At 38.8% G+C, this 16,861-nt stretch overlaps 1 protein-coding gene across 5 annotated transcripts in view; it reads right to left on the reverse strand.

The window, feature by feature from the left end:
* Positions 1–3,670: 3,670 nt before the first annotated feature.
* The window catches only part of LOC121903396 (dematin-like), a 35,515-nt gene continuing 22,324 nt past the window's right edge, over positions 3,671–16,861 (reverse strand). For all 5 annotated transcript variants that reach the window (XM_042420388.1, XM_042420386.1, XM_042420385.1 and 2 more), the window contains 14 exons: positions 16,562–16,642; positions 16,284–16,412; positions 11,977–12,021; positions 11,702–11,876; positions 10,707–10,751; positions 10,248–10,397; positions 9,342–9,448; positions 8,915–9,020; positions 8,147–8,199; positions 8,023–8,065; positions 7,614–7,621; positions 7,452–7,508; positions 6,979–7,059; positions 3,671–6,117 (listed from right to left, as the gene is read on the reverse strand). In XM_042420388.1, the coding sequence (XP_042276322.1) occupies positions 6,004–6,117; positions 6,979–7,059; positions 7,452–7,508; positions 7,614–7,621; positions 8,023–8,065; positions 8,147–8,199; positions 8,915–9,020; positions 9,342–9,448; positions 10,248–10,397; positions 10,707–10,751; positions 11,702–11,876; positions 11,977–12,021; positions 16,284–16,412; positions 16,562–16,642 (1,194 nt within the window). In that variant the 3' untranslated portion in view covers positions 3,671–6,003. The remainder of the gene's footprint in view (positions 6,118–6,978; positions 7,060–7,451; positions 7,509–7,613; positions 7,622–8,022; positions 8,066–8,146; positions 8,200–8,914; positions 9,021–9,341; positions 9,449–10,247; positions 10,398–10,706; positions 10,752–11,701; positions 11,877–11,976; positions 12,022–16,283; positions 16,413–16,561; positions 16,643–16,861) is intronic.

Genomic DNA, 16,861 nt, shown 5'->3' on the forward strand with positions numbered 1-16,861 from the left:
GATCTGTAAAATTATTTTATTAAAATGTTTTTTTACCTTAATCAGTTTTGTTGTTTTTTTTTTTTCCCTTCATGATGAAGGAACATGTCACCCAGTGCAGCGATGTGACTCACTGACGAGTTTTTAATAGTTTTTAATAGTTTAAGATATATCAGTTTTTAATACACACACAATTCATTGTTGGTTTGGATCCAAACATGAGGAAAAATATATATAAAATCTCCGGACTGATCCTTTAAACAGCTCCCTCCACCATCTCTAAACTTCTCCTTATGTGAGATATTTTCAGTACCTTGTTGTTTAATTAAGATATTATGTTCATGTATATTTTTGAAGGGGGATTAGTTCTCCAGAAGATCAGATTATTTGAGAGAAAAAGATCTAAGTGTATAAACATTTGCTATAAATGGTCAGTTCCTTAAATAGGAAACATTTTTTGCATATTTCCAGCCTCTATATTTATATTCTGGGGCTCTACTGGAATATCTTTGCATGATTTACAGTTAAAAACTCCTTATTTATCTTCTACTGGTCCTTTATGCAGCCCCTCAGTTCAGCCTCCGTCTGAAACAGGCCGTTTTAGCTCCTGTTTCTTTAAGCCCCGCCTCCTGATGAGCCCACTCTGTTCTGATTGGTCAGCTTTCAGGAAGCTTCCTCCGGCTCCGGAGGTAAACAAACTATAGTAGCAGGATTTCACTTCTTCTTCTCCTTCTTTACTCCAAATGTCAACTTCTCAAATCCATCCGTACATGTTGGAGCTGAACAACACATGGAAACACCTTAGCAACCACCTTAGCAACCACCTTAGCTACAACAGATGGCCGTTTGTAAGGTAACTTTGCAATCGAAGCGTTCATCGAGTTTTTGAACTTTGACCATGTTTAACATCTGACATCATAGCAGGTAAAAATACCAGGAAATCACAAAAAACATCATCTGTCCCCTTTAACTGAAGTGTTTCCCACTGAATTAGTATGAAAACTTTTAATAGTTTATCAGATGAATATAATATAGAAGAGAAAGTTTAACTGAGTCTCCTTAAAGCAAATAGAAATGCTCTTTATTGTAACTCATGGTTAATCATTCACATCACCATTCATCTGTTACATCACCTGAATCCAGATATGAAAACAACAACAACAATGATCATATTGTCATTCAGTGGTTCAATATGTACATCAGCAGGGCGACTTCGGACACGCCGGTCGCCGTCAACGAGTCTGACCTCTGACCTCAGTCTGACCTCGGCCAAAGAGACGTCGGCTCAAATCCATAAACGACGCCTGAGCCAGGAACCCGTAACTGCCCCGAGGCATTATAAGAGTCTAATTAAATAAAGGTTAAATAAAAATATGACATCATCGTCGTGACATCACGCATGCAGCAGTTTAATTATCCGACGTGTTGACAGCGACGCGCCTCCACAAAGTCGCCCCGGCGTGTTAAAATAACTCAATAAAAACAGAATGAAACACTTCAAAATGTACAAAAGAAAGAAAGAAACATGGAACAATCTTTGTGTCATCATGGTGTTAGTCACAGCAACCCACTTCCTGTTTCTAACTACGCACTACAACAACCAATCAGAACAAAGCGTAAATCCTCTCAGTATTTAAAAACAGCGTCAGAATCATTCCTAAACAAAAAGAAAGAAGAAAAAAAAAGGAAATCATCTCAACGTAAAGTGACAAATGCTCGCTCACTCCAACTGACAAATCTCACTTCTTCATTCAGGTTTTTTTTTGTTGTTGTTTTTTTGTTTGTTTTTTTTTTTTGTTTGTTTTCAGTCTTTTTTTCTCCACAGATACAGGAAGCGTGTGGCGAGGCAGACATGGCGGTGAGTGATGCGGTTCGATCGATGCAGTGAGATCGTGTTTAAACGCTCGCACAGGTCTGAGCCGCTGACTGAAAGACGCTGCGAGTCTCGTTTTACTGTCAATAAACCCGAAAGACGCAGAAACTGTAAACACGTGACGACGGACTGTCGGCCTCTGACGTGTTTTTACAAGATGAACCATCGGGTCGGATCTGAAGTCTGCGATTCTTTATGTTAAAAACAGGAAGAGGTCTGTTTTAAAAAAATGGTACAATGGACATCTTTCAAAATAAAAATCCCCTTAAAGTTTTTTCTGAATGACTCTTACTCAGACTTTGAATAATAATTTGTCTCTGATATGGTTTTTCCATAAAAAAAAAAAGTTTAATTATCTCATTAAAATCCTTAAAACGTCATCTCCTTCTCCTAGTGGCAGAGATTTCGGAGAATTAGCTTCATTTAGCAGAACGGTGGTCAACATGAGTCCATGTCGTCACCCAGAATCAGTGCAGTACATTAGCTTACCGCCACATTAGCATAATTACCTGAACGTCAATGCTAAATATGCTAATCATTTGCAGAAAGAACTATTATATCTGCCCAAAGCCAAAGCTGGAGATTGATACTGTGGTTGTGAGTTGTGTTGGAGTCTAGTTTTTTGTTGATTTTGTATTATTTTTAGGTTTGTACTGTCATCAACCCTTATTGTTCACATTTCATAATTTAGTTATTCTTAATATGACAAATATATCCCATCAGTATCCATTCAATAGAAAAACAGAGACTCCGAATGGGAATTTAGCTACTAGCAATGTAGCAACGTATGCTAATCTAAGCTAATTTAATATTAATTATTAGCTAAATCTTTAGCCAGTTTTGCATTTAGTTAAATCAGGACACATGGCTAAAATGCTACCAATGAAACAAAGAAGTTAAAAGTTTCTGAGGGAAATTTGAAAACATATCATACCTTCATTAATAAAACACGTTCGCTAATCTAAAAAAATAAAAGACTTCACAGGAGTGAAAACCGACAGAGGCCGACAGGTTTCATCTCGTTGGTTTACAGTCGTTACAACAAGCTAGCTGTAATAATTTGGATTTAATATATTAACATGTAAAACGATCCTTCACATCACACCTTTAATTGTCAGCGTTTCAGTTTTGAATCAACCCGTGTTGGTTTTATTTTGTTAAATGTGTTAAAGAAGTTGAAAACGTGTTTTGTTCTATTGCAGTGCAGATGCAGATCTTTAACATATCCGTGTCGATGGAGATCAGATGTTTATGATGCTGGTGGATATTAATACTTTACATAATTTATATAACTATGTTGTGCTGAGGTCTTTACAGATATATTGAAGTGTGTTTGTGTTAACGATGAAAACTGTCCCATCAGTTCAGTTATTGTCCAGGTGAGATGAAGTTTGGGTTTTTGAGGTGAAAAATGTCCAGTGATTTCCCATCATTCCTCTGTCCTCCCTCGCTGTGGAAACCTCAGAAAAGTCCTTTAGAAATACGTACGTCCTCTTTGTCACCATCGTTTTTCTGATGGTGAAAATTCCTCTTTTCTCAACATTCATGTATTGATAAACAATTTTTCTTTTTCATTTAGATTTTTAATAACAAACATGCCACTTTCTCTATGTAGGTTTAAAAAATAGCTGCACATCATTTGGTCACTAAGCAACACTAGCTGATGCTAAATGTCTGCAACCTGCTTTATTGGACAAACCAGAGCCGTGCGGAGACGGAGTTCAGTCGACCTGCGTCTCTGCTCTGAGCTTCGGCTTTTAAAGGTTGTTCTTCTACACTGCAAAAATCTGTCAGAGGTGTGTTTTTTTTGTGTATCTGTGTGTGTGTGTGTGTGTGTGTGTGTGTGTGTGTGGAGTTCTTGGATCAAACAGGGCAGTGACGTTTGCTGAACACAAAGAAGAAACAAGGAGGCAGTTTCATCATCAGCCTGCAGCAGCTGAGTATCAACCAGTGACGGACAGCAGGGCCAAAAATCATTTAAATTACCAGTAAAAGTTTGTAAGTTTGAGTTGAATGTGATTAAATCTTTCTTTGAGGGCGACGTAGTGTTGTTCCATCATGTTACTGTAAGGCTTTAATAATCAGTTGATTGTTCAGTGTATAAAATGCATATTCAGATGTTTTGTCTGACCAACAGTCATCGTCTATCAAAACTGAAAAAACTAGCAAATATTAAAATCTGAGAGGCTGCGATCACAAGATTTTTGGCTTCTTTTGCTTAAAAAAAAATGACTTAAATGATTAATCAGTTATCAAAATTGTTGCAAATTAATTTTTTGTCGATCAACTAATTGATTTATGAGCTAATCCAGAGGTTTTCAAAGTCTCGGGGGGTTTCTGGGGAGGCTCAGTGAATGGAGGTGAAAAAATATTACATTAGTTATCAAAAGGAGATCATACAGAATAGTCAGAAACTAATAAATCCTTTAGGACAAACTTTTTAATGTATTTGTGTTGTCTGAAGTTATGTTAATCAGAAATATCAGGTTATCTTGGCTCAACTGTCGAGTGTCTATAGGATCTAATATCATAATAATGATTCTGTAGACATCCACTAAGTTAACAAAAGTAAGCAAGTAAAGTCGGGGGGGTGGGGGGGGTGAGGGGAGGCCCACAGTCTCAGACTTGAAACCCCTGATCTAATCATTTCAGCTGTAGAGTCCTACATGGGTAGTAAAGGTCAACGATGGCCAAACAAGACTTCAGTTTGTAATTCTGTTTTTTTGTTTTCTAACCAGTGATGGACAGTGGGGACAAAAATAACCAACCACTACAAGTTTAGTAAGTTTGAGCTCTTAGTTTAATGTCATCAAATCACCTTTAGCCTCTCATATGCATTACGGGGCCAAAAGTATGTGGACAGCTGAACGATGGGTTTTGCTCTGCTTTTAAAGGGGTTTGATCCCATTCAGACACAGGAACATTAATGAGGTCCAACTCCGATGTTTAATGATGAGTTCGGCTCAAACTGCGATCAAACTGTCTCCTTGTTTTTCCTTTTTTTGGTGCTGGGAAAGAAATGCTGTCACTGTGACATCATAGCTGGCTAAGCCAATAGGAACAGTGCTTTTTTAAAAGGTCGCTAACAGGACTTTTTTTTTTTTCCCCGCAAAATCAGCGAGTTGATAATCGATCAGCAGATATGAATCTGTATTGAAACCTGACTCAGAGTCAGCAGGAATGTTGGTTTAATGCCCGACTGTAGCTGGAAGCTGAAAAATAAAATATTTACTTCAGTTGCTCAGTGTGATGAAAATAGATCTCTGTCAGGCTTCAGGATAAAAACTGTCTCTAAACTCACAGAAGGTTCAATCTTTCATGTGAAATCTGGCGTACGGAGAACTTTAACGCTAAAACTAGTCGGCTTCATCTTCTGTAATCCAGAGAGACTCTAATGAGACTGATGTCAGAATTAACTTCATTTCCCAGAATGCCACAATTACAACCAAACAACTGAGCTTCACGTGTCAACAGAAGATAAACTTTCAGGTTTCTGCAAAGTTACTGTGATGCTTCTGAGCAAGATGCTGGACGTCTACACGCAGGGACAGATTCTTCAATCCAAATATCAATTTGAACACAAAACCCTGGTTTCATGTGACTTGTTTTGGCAGATTCAGAGCAGCTGGAAACCTCAGCAAAAGACTTCAACAGGACATATCTGACTGTTCCTGGCTCCTGTTAGTCTTTTAGACAGATGAGAAAGCTGATATTGAAGGATGAAGCCACACTGGGGCCATTAATAACACACAGTTATTGTTTTTTTTGTTGAATCTGTTCTTCCAAATCTGTCTCTGCTTGCTTGAAAATCTTACAGATTGATTATTTGCTCAGTAGTTTAGTTATTAATGAATTTCCGCAGACATCTAGAGACCGAAGCTTATTTTCTGCTTATGTTTCTGCTTTGCAGCGCTGCTTTAAATCTGGTGGAGTTAATATGTGCAGCAGAAATCTAAAGTCACTCCAAACATGAAACCCGCGACGTCCACAAACTTCCACTGATCGTCTGACTAACAGTGACCTGCTGTCTGATGGTGGCGGTGCTGATAATGACGGTTGTTGTTTTTTTGTTCGGAGTCTGTGGTTTCAGGATCCTGCGGTGATCCAGGAAGAGCAGGGGGATTGTGGGAGTTGTAGTAGTCCCGGCGACGTCAGAAGAGACAGACCTTCTTCTTCAGGTTGTTCCTCTTCCAGAGAGAGAGGCTGTCGAACTCCTCGATGGACATCCCGAAAACGCTGTGGAACTCCTCCTGGGAGAGATGTCGCTGGAGGGACGAGACACCGACGGACAGAAACAGAGAATCAGGATCAGTGAAGTAAAACTGATGTTTTTCACAAACTGTCAGCAGTTATTTTTTGCACATAAAACAGTCAAATTGAACTGAATGAAACACTTGAGAAATCAAGTAAACAACATGCAAAACACTTTTTACATGTATTTTATCATTAAAATACAAATTAAAGTGTTTGGTTAGCTCAGTTTAACCTGAATATGGAGTCCTGGAAAGATAATATTTGTTTAATCTTGTGAGCATTAAAAAATTATATCTGCAGGAGTTTCTGAGGAAACACAGCGAGGACCGAATCATCTGTCAAACTGCAGGTCGTCTTATATTTATCAGTTTTTATTACGGTGAAAATGGGGGACACTACTCTCTGCCTGTTTTGTTTTTTTTCTACTTTACATATTCATTTAAATATGCCAAATATTATTCATCATTACATATGGAAACACACAAAACGAAGCCTCGTAAACTCGTCGAACAAACCTCCCAGTAGACGAGCAAATATACAAAAATACAGTTGGTTTGATAAGTAAGAAACAAAAGTTGTTAAACCTTTATAGATTCATTATGTCGACTCTGCAAACGGAATCTAATCTCCAATTTTAAGAAAAAGAATATTTATCTGATCTGACGTTTTAAGGACGTAGGAGCAGATTGTTTAAGCAGAATTAATCTTCTGTCTGACGGTAAAACAAACTTCATATAATGCAGCTTGTTTTTAGAAAGAACGACACCTTCAGACTGGACAGCAGACAGTCCTGTACTGGTTTCTACTGGATAAAGCATTAAAGATGGAGGACCAGTAAACAGAGACTGTATGTACTCAGATGTTTTTTTTACCTCCAGTCTGGTTCTGTCCACACCAGGAGGCAGTTTGCTTCGTCCTCTGTGAGTCACCACCAACATCTCATACGGGAAGATCTACAGATCAATAATCAGCAGCGATCACATGTTAGTAAGAGGATTATTATAAAATAACACATTAAAAACATCGCTGTAGTAACTTCTAGAGCTGCAACGATTGGTTGATTTATCAATTAGTCAACCAGAAAATGATAATTTGATAATTGTTTAAGTTTTTTAAGCAACAATTCATAAATCTCTCTGATTTTCCTCCGGTGTGAAGATTTGCAGCTTTTCTTCATGTTTTATAATTTAAACTGAATATATTTGTGTTTTATATTGTTGGTTGGACAAAACAAGACATGTGATGCTACAGACAAAACCAATAATCAGCAGATTAATTGATAATGAGAACAGTAGTAACGTCTTTGTCTAAATAAAGTGACGTCGTTCATTCTTCACGCTGTTACCTTATGATCCAACATGCTGGGCAGAGAGTTTCCTCTGTCCATCCTGGAGTCTCCGTTCTGACAAACAAACAGATGACAGATGTTATTATTTCACCACAGCTGCTTGTTGTTTAATCATCAGTCATTTATGAAGTTTTTTTTTAAAGACAGATCAGATTGTACCTGAACACCTGCAGGAAGAGAGAGAATAAAGAAAAATATGAAAAACAGCGTTAATAACAAACTTCACCAGATCACATTTTAAAAACATTTTCACAAACGACCAAAACATCTGTATGATACAGAATGAAGTCAACTTATTTAAAAACTTATTTTCAATTTGATTTGTCACAAAATAATGATTAAAATCACTTTATAAATGTCAAAAATGCGGAATAAAGTGGAATAAAAGAAGGTCTTGTTTATTTGTCTTTTATCTATTTCATCTTTATTTTTAATCTCTTTCATTGGTTTTATCTCTCAGTTTTACTCTTTACATTTGTTCTGTCATATTATCAGCTTGCTATACCGATAATATTTGATTGATTGATTGATTGATTGATTGATCGATTGATTGATTGTCAGTTTGTACCTGCAGGAGTTTTTTCAGACGAGCTGAACTCTGCTGACTGCAGCTGAAAACAAACACAAACACGTCGGTCAGTGTCTGAATGAAACTCTGCTGTGATTGGACATTTCTGTTCGGCGGGACTCACCCTGGACAGACCCGCCTTAGCCGGGAAATACACCGACTTGGAGGCGTTGGACCCTGACGGAGAGACAAAGGAAGACGTGAAATGAATTAAAAAGATAATATCTGTAAAGTCTGCAGGTTCTTAATAATTTAATCTGGAAAGTTTCACTGCGGCTAAAATGTTTTACAGTGAGACGTGTTTAAAGATGAACAGACTGAGACCTTTATGAAACACAACTACAACAGCTGAAGTCATAATGAGCAGCAGATCATCTTCAAGTTTTCTCCCATTAATACAGAAATATTCATGTACTGAGTTCTGGACTTAATATCATCATGTTATGCAGCCTTACTGGACCTCTGATGTGGTGGACGTTTGCTAAGTAGACCTCTAAGACTTTTATTATTATTATATTTATATTTAAAATCATTTCTTTGATTTATATATTTTGTTCTGTCATTCCTGATTTGACTCATTTGGACGCTGAAGCTTCATATCAGCTTCAGATAAACCTTTAAATACATTTTTTTGCACAGAAGGAGGACTGTGGATTACATTGTAAGGTCATTATGAAGGGATCTTCTAATGGTCAGTATGAACAGGAGGAATGATTACAGCAAGAAAAACAGCTTTAATGTTCATTTGAGCTCCTGACTGTTGGTTTAAGACTCACTTGAATAATGATGATATGGGACCTGCACACAAACGTCACGTTACTGAACAGGTTTCCCAGTAGACAGGGTTGGTGTGTGTGTGTGTGTATGTGTGTGTGTGTGTGTGTGTGTGTACCAGCGTGTTGGCTGCGGTCCGGTAGTGAGCGAGTTTTCCTCCTCAGAGGAGTCGAAGACTTTTCCAACTCCTCCTTCAGGATGATTTTTCCCAGATTAGATTGAATCTTAAGAGACAAAGAGAGAGAACAGAAGTTCTTTATCATGTCATATAAAGTCCGGAGGTTGTTTATCTGTAGCACAACAAGCTAACGAAGCTGTAAACATGTTCCTGCACATGCTCAGTAGCGTCTGCCTTACACAGAACTACTCTCCAGAGACTGAAAACATGATGAAGGAACATGTGACCCAGTGCAGCGCTGACGTGTTTTAATGGAATAGAATAATTATACTGTTCTATGCAGCTTCTAGCTCCAGGTGCATTGTTGGTAATGTAGGCACCAGGTTTTCGATAAACGAGGGATTGGTACGCCTGTTGAGTCTCTCACCTTGTTGAGTTCTTGTTTCTGAAGCGCTCTCAGACCCCAGATTTCATCATCCAGCTCTCCATCCTCCTCCTCCTCATCCGTCTGAACCTTCCTCCTCAACTCCTTCTCTAGAGGAGGAGAGGAAACAAGGAAAGGAAATGAAAACAGTGGACAGCAAAGGAGAGAAAGGAAAGGAGTAGTTTTAGAGGAAATAGAAAAGGAAGCAGAGAAAGTGAGGAGAAAGGTGACGAAGACATCAGGAGGAGGGAGAAGGAAAGGAAACGAGTGATAGAAAAGGTAGAGGGAAGGAAATGAAAAGAAAAGAAACACAAACAAGAAGGAAGGAGACACGAGGAAAGGAAGGAAAGGTGTGAAGAAAGGAAATGAACAGAGAGGAGAGGAGGAAAGATGAGGGGAAAAAGGAAGCAGAGGAAGTGAAAAGTGAAAGGTGACAAGGAAACGAGAGGAAAGGAGACATGAGAAGAGGAGAGGAGAAGAAAGGAAGGGTAAAAGGAGGGGAATGAAAAGAGAGGACAGCGAAGGAAAGGAGAGAAGAGAGCAGAGAATTAAATGAAAAGAGGGGAGAAGAGAAAAGATGAGTAGGGGAAAAGGAAAGGAAACGAGGAGACAAGAGGGAAGAGAGGAAAGGAAATGAGAGGCAAGTGATAATAAAAGTGAAAAGAAACGCGAGAACAGCAAATTAGAGAAAGAAAAGGAAACAAGAGGAAAGACAGAAGGAGAGGAAGAAAGAAGAAGAGGAAAGGTTTTTAAAAAAGGAAAGAGAAGAAGAGAAGAAGCTGAAACTGAATTTTTTAATCAAGTACTTGAAGCTACCATCTTTTCGACATGCCCTGAACGCAGCATGTGTGTGCCTGTGTGTGCGTGTGTGTGTGTGTTTGTGTGTGTGTGTGTCGGTTTGGGTCGTACCAATCACAGCCAGGGAGGGGGGGCAGGGCCAGTACTCGGTCTCTATCTTGGAGGGCAGGTTGGGGTCCGGAGGCTGAGCTGCCGGGAACTTTGACGACTCGATGATCAGATCCTCGATGTGTTTCCCCTGAGGCATCGGAGACAACACATCTACACACACACACACACACACACACACACACACACACACACACACACACACACACACGTTAAAGCTGATTAAATGCAGTGAAATCATGTCTGTGGGTTTACAGGCGGCTGCAGCTGACTGACATTCAGATCTGTTCTGGATTTACAGGAAGGCTTTTAAAAAGACAATTTACTGTGTAAAAAAAACCTCGTTCACATGTTGAACTTTACCAACACAACAGCTCATGAGGATCTTTTTTATGGCCGTCTACTAATTGTTGCAGCTCCCGATGAGAATATTAGTCTGTAGTTTTAATGTCAGTAACGTACCTTGTTTGTAGATGGGAGGCTTCTTATAAATGTTACTGCCGTTTTCTGAAAGACAGAAAAGAGCAGAAAGAAAAGAAATATTCAGATCATTTACTGCAGTAAAAGTACCAATACAGCAAAGTAAAAATACTCCATGACAAGTAAAAGTACATAAGTATTATGAGCTTGATGTAGTTAAAGTATTGCAGTAAAAGTACATAAGTATTATGAGCTTGATGTAGTTAAAGTATTGCAGTAAAAGTACATAAGTATTATGAGCTTGATGTAGTTAAAGTATTGCAGTAAAAGTAGTGGTTTGGTCCCTCTGACTGATATATTATTATATATGACATCATTAGATTATTAATAGTGAAGCATCAGTGTTAGAGCAGCATGTTACTGTTGTAGCTGCTGGAGGTGGAGCTAGTTTACACTACTTTATATACAGTTAGCTAGTTTAGTCCAGTGGTTCCCAACCTAGGGGTCGGGGCCCCTCCAAAGGGTCAGCAGATAAATCTGAGGGGTGGTGAGATGATTAATGGGAGAGGAAAGAAGAAAAAACAAAGTTCTGATACACAAATCTGTTTTCAGTTTTTGGACTTTTTCTCTAATCTTTGATTTTTGCTGAAATATTGGATCATTTGAACATTTATTGAAATGAAAGCATGTGAGAAGTTTAGAGGGAAAAATCACTATTTGGTGGAGCTGTTAACAACTCATAGACATGTGAAATGTGACCCCGACTACACACTGCTTTTTGTAAGACGTCAAAAGACAAAAAGGTTGGAAACCACTGGTTTCATCTTTAACAATGTGTTGTATTTTAAAAGCTTGTTATATTATCCATTGTGTCAAATCTTCATCTGAAAAGTAACTAAAGCTGTCAAATAAATGTAGTGGAGTAGAAAGTACAATATTTCCCTCTGAAATGAAGAAAGTAGCATCACATGGAAATACTCAAGTAAAGTACAAGTACCTCAACACTGTACTTAAATACAGTAGTTGAGTAAATGTACCTGGTCTGTGGAAGTGCTGCATGGTGCTCTTGGTACCAGATGAGAGTGTGTTGGGTGTGTTTGGTGTCGGCGGTGTGTGCGCGCTGAATGTTCTGCTGGTCTGGATGGTGGAACCAGGGGAGGAACCTCCAGGAGACCGGTTCTCCAGCCACTCCCTGGACTCCTTGGAGAGGTTCTGGAGACACGGAGGAAACACAGGAGGGAGGGAGGTTAATTAATCTTTAATTAATGCACCTTTATGATATGAAGACATGCGGAGACAGAGAGAGTCTTACCTCTGGGGAGGGAGGAGGAGAGATGGAGCGAGGAGACAAGGACCTCTGGAGGAAAGAAACAAAAATAGATGAAACATTTGAACATATAAATAGATGCAGAAGCTCCTGTTTATTATTTCCCCTCAGGTTGCTTTAAGGTTGGTTCAAAGCCCCTAAAGTCCCAAAAGATGATACTTCACATGAGACAATTTACTATAAATTCATGTGTCTCCATAAAATTGCTGCTCTTATACAAACAGGAAAAAAGAAAATAGATTTATTAACATTTATAACTGCAGACTTTAAACACACAACATGTAATCAAAACAATAACAGACGGAGTGTGATGACGGTGTGAAGCAGCAAGGGATCATGGGAGTTGTTGTCTTCGTTGTTAAACAACCAGCTTCAGCGGGATAGGATTACTCCAGTGTTCATCGTTCAGGATGTTTTTACCCGCAGAGGTCTCCTCCTCTCCAGAACAAACGGACCCGGAGATTACAGGTAAAAACACTGAATAAAGCTGTTTCACGACGATGTTCGGCGACCACCGGACGTCCGGTACGAGCTGTTAGCCGAGCTGCTGCTAACACTTGTTCGGTTTATTTCTCTTATAACTTTAGATCCAGATGTTCGGCCGGTTTCTCCCGGGAGCCGAATTATCCGCAGAGGTCTCCTCCTCTCCAAAAACAAATATACACGCAGATTAAAATCATTAAAATACTAATTAAAGCTGTTTCACCTAAAAAATCAGTGTTTCTCTGACGATGTTTGGTGACCACCGGACTTCCTGGAGGGGCTGTTAGCCGAGCTGCTGCTAACGTTTGTCCAGTTTATTTCTCTGATAACTTAAGATCCAGACGTCCAATGACTAAAATCCTTCTTCCGGCTAAAAGATATAGTTAAAAACCACCTAAATTTATCATGAAAATGTGGCTTAAAACTGAATAAAAGTCCATTTATAACAGTTTGTGTGGAACAACCACAACACCGATGTATTATCTTGTATCTGTGTAAGTTACTCTTTGGTAGACGCCATTGTAGCGGACAAACACAGCGCCGCCGTATGCATCTGGTGCGTGTTTACTCTTTGGTAGAGGATGTATGACGCCATCGACAGGCGACCAAATGAAACGGTCCGTTACTTTGATTAAATTACAGATTTCTCTGAGTTTGAATGTAAGAACACAACTCAACAACATATATAACACAGGTCTAGTTCTTTTTAGACATTTTAATGCAGAATAATTACATATTATAGCTTTAACTAATTTCATTAATGACTTATTAAATATAACTTCAGCCTGTTTTAAAAGATGCTTTATAACAGTTGTTGATGTGATTCTAAACTGAAAACATTCAATGTGCTATTTTGACTTTTTGTCTTCTGGCTTCACCCAAAAGAAGATTTAGTGAAAAGTTCTTGAGTGTTGTAAATAATAAATAATTGTTTAATAGTCACAGTTACTGTTAAGTCATCAGGCTGCTTATAAACGTTTCATACATATGAATTTATAGTGAGTTATCTTTTGTGCACGAGATAAAAAAAGTATAACTGTGACAGTCGCACCCACGACCACACCGGCAGATTAAAAATACGTGTTTATCTCTCCACAAGCTTTCATTTTCATTTCAAACTACCTTCAGTCTTATTGAGCTTCATATTCAGTTGCAGTTAATCTTTTTTTATGTGCTGGTTCAGGAGACTCTGGCCTCCATCATGTAAAAGATTTGCTGATGCATTAAGCTCAGTTAAATACCTGCACCTGGACCCTGGACTGTACCAACTCCTGCAACACAGAGGGGGGGGGCTTGGGGGGTTATTGTGTTTAGTATTTTCAGTCCCTGCAGGAAACTGTGATTTTGCGATAATTAACGCAAATTCAAGAGATATATTCGTTATATTTATGAGAGCTGCAATTTAGTTAAATTACTGCAACTTTTCCTCATGAAATCAAATCAACAGACGGTTTAATTTGGACCAATCGTCACGTCATCGCAGCGTCAGGTAGAAGATGAACAAATCTCACCTGCCGACAAAAATGATGCCACAGAGCAAAACAATTCATAAATGTTCCCAAATGTTCTCAAATGTTCCCAAATGAGGTTTGATTCAGTCAGAAGAATAGAAGACAGCAGAGATAAACATAATCTACCTCAAACATAAACATGAAACTATGTTTTTATATTAATGGATTTATTTTAATGTCATTATTGATGATTTTATTTGCTGCTGATGTTGAGCTGAACGTTTATTTAATAAAGGTTATAAATGGAAGTCAAGGACAGTATTTCCTGTTTTATAAAACTTTGAGTCCTCATGGTTCTCATGTTAGAGCTGAAGTCTGGTTGTTTCTGTGATCTGCAGGATGTTTTTTTATCCAGGAAGTGATGACATATGACTCGTCATTGGTAAAAGTTTTTCAAAAAAAGAATAAGAATCGTTGTGTTTTCGTTACCTTAGAATGAACCCTTTATATCTATAGAGGGAGGAGCCCGCCATGTTTCTACGGTAGCCCTGAACGGACAAACCAAATCCAACACACTGCACCTTACTGATAATATAATATAATATAATATGATATGATATGATATGATATGATATGATATGATATGATATGATATGATATGATATGATATAAATAAAGTGGTTCTCTTTAAGTATTTTTAATTGTTTTTTCTTGTTTTGGGGGAAATATGAGAAACGCTCCTTTTCCATTGGTCACATGTACGAGCTGTCCTCTGATTGGATCAAACACAACTCGTCTAAATGGCTTTTTAGACACAAAACATCTGATCTCTTTGTCTCTGGTTCTTCTTGTTATCGCTTTATCCCTCAGCCTCCGACACACACACACACACACACACACACAGTCTCAGCTGGTAACGAGCTGTCTGGTCTCTAACCAGCAGATTGATGTCTCATGTCGCAGCCAGACGCAGATCTAACCAACCGACAAACTAACCGCCCGTCACGCCGACTGGTTCACCAACATCCTCCTGCCTCCAGTCTCAGTGCTGAGATAAACACGTCCTGGAGCTCCAGTACCAGAGATGAAACTGATATATATCTGAAACATCTTACAGATGAACAAGAGGATTTCACGCTTCTTTTAGAAGATCCGTCCAAATGAAAGTAGAAATCAAGTAGATATCTTTCAACGTTACAGTCTTTTTAGTGCCAAAGTTCCTCTTTTTGTTACTATACTTCCACCTGCAGCTCAACAGGGAAACACTGTCCGAGGAAACACAAAGAGGGAATTTGATGCTAAAAAGACTGTAAATGTGTCAGATATCCACTTGATATGACTAACTCAGACTGCTGAAGCTGAATAGAAGCTTCACATCAACTTTTAAATGACTGTGTGGACACACTGTGGATTTGAAGGATCATTTAATATCCAGTATGAACAGGAGGAATGATTACAGACACCTGACTGCTGCTTTAACACTGGAAAAGTCCTTTAAATGATCACGTTGGTTTTATATTTTGTTCTTATTGTCAAGTGATTCCATGAAAAGATCTAAACCAACAATAAATGTGTTTCCATCCACATGTTTTTATCCTTATTTTCAATTTGCTCTGCACTGTTGTAGCTGCTGGAGGTGGAGCTAGTTTACACTACTTTATATACAGTTAGCTAGTTTAGTCCAGTGGTTCCCAACCTAGGGGTCGGGGCCCCTCCAAAGGGTCAGCAGATAAATCTGAGGGGTGGTGAGATGATTAATGGGAGAGGAAAGAAGAAAAAACAAAGTTCTGATACACAAATCTGTTTTCAGTTTTTGGACTTTTTCTCTAATCTTTGATTTTTGCTGAAATATTGGATCATTTGAACATTTATTGAAATGAAAGCATGTGAGAAGTTTAGAGGGAAAAATCACTATTTGGTGGAGCTGTTAACAACTCATAGACATGTGAAATGTGACCCCGACTACACACTGCTTTTTGTAAGACGTCAAAAGCCAAAAAGGTTGGAAACCACTGGTTTCATCTTTAACAATGTGTTGTATTTTAAAAGCTTGTTATATTATCCATTGTGTCAAATCTTCATGTGAAAAGTAACTAAAGCTGTCAAATAAATGTAGTGGAGTAGAAAGTACAATATTTCCCTCTGAAATGTAGAAAGTAGCATCACATGGAAATACTCAAGTAAAGTACAAGTACCTCAAACTGTACTACAGTAAATGTATTTAGTTACTTTCCACCACTGGTTACACATTTAAATCGAAGGACTGTGACCATAATTTAACTGTATAGTAGATCAATTAATTGCTGGTTTGAGTCTGAACATGAAGAACCAGGTTTCAGGAGCAGCTCTTTAAATTACCTCCAGTGGGCTGTAACTGTAGTGCGGCTGGTAGATCATCAGGTCGGGTCTCTCTATATCCAGAATGGCTTTGTCCTTTGGTAACGCTGCCAGGTCCTTATAGCCGATAACGCCGTCCTCCATTCTGGCCTGGAGAGCCGGGGGAGGGGTGGTGGGTGGGTAGTGGTGGTGGTGGTGGTGGTGGTGGTGGTGGGGGGGGGGGATTACAGATTACTGCCTGAAGATTAATGTGAAGGACAATATAACTTGATCTGTGTGTGTGTGTGTGTGTGTCTCACCACGATGGCGGCTGCAGGGGATCCCGGGACGCTGGACCCTCTCAGCGACAACACGCTCCCTGGAGACGTCTGAGCCACCTGCTGCTAACACACACACATAGGGGTCAGAGGTCAAGTACAAACTAATATTTGGCTTAATGGAAGAAGACTTCAGCTAATGAAGGAATCAATGATGATCATTTAGGTTTCTAGTTTAGGTTTTTAGTTTTCCAGATCATTTCTTTACAGCTGGAAGCTGATTTAGGATAGTTGTTGGGATATTTCCCTGCATGTCTCAGAAATATTTAGATTCTTCTTCCA

The sequence above is a fragment of the Thunnus maccoyii genome, chromosome 9 (assembly GCF_910596095.1).
Source record: "Thunnus maccoyii chromosome 9, fThuMac1.1, whole genome shotgun sequence".
NCBI lineage: Eukaryota > Metazoa > Chordata > Actinopteri > Scombriformes > Scombridae > Thunnus > Thunnus maccoyii.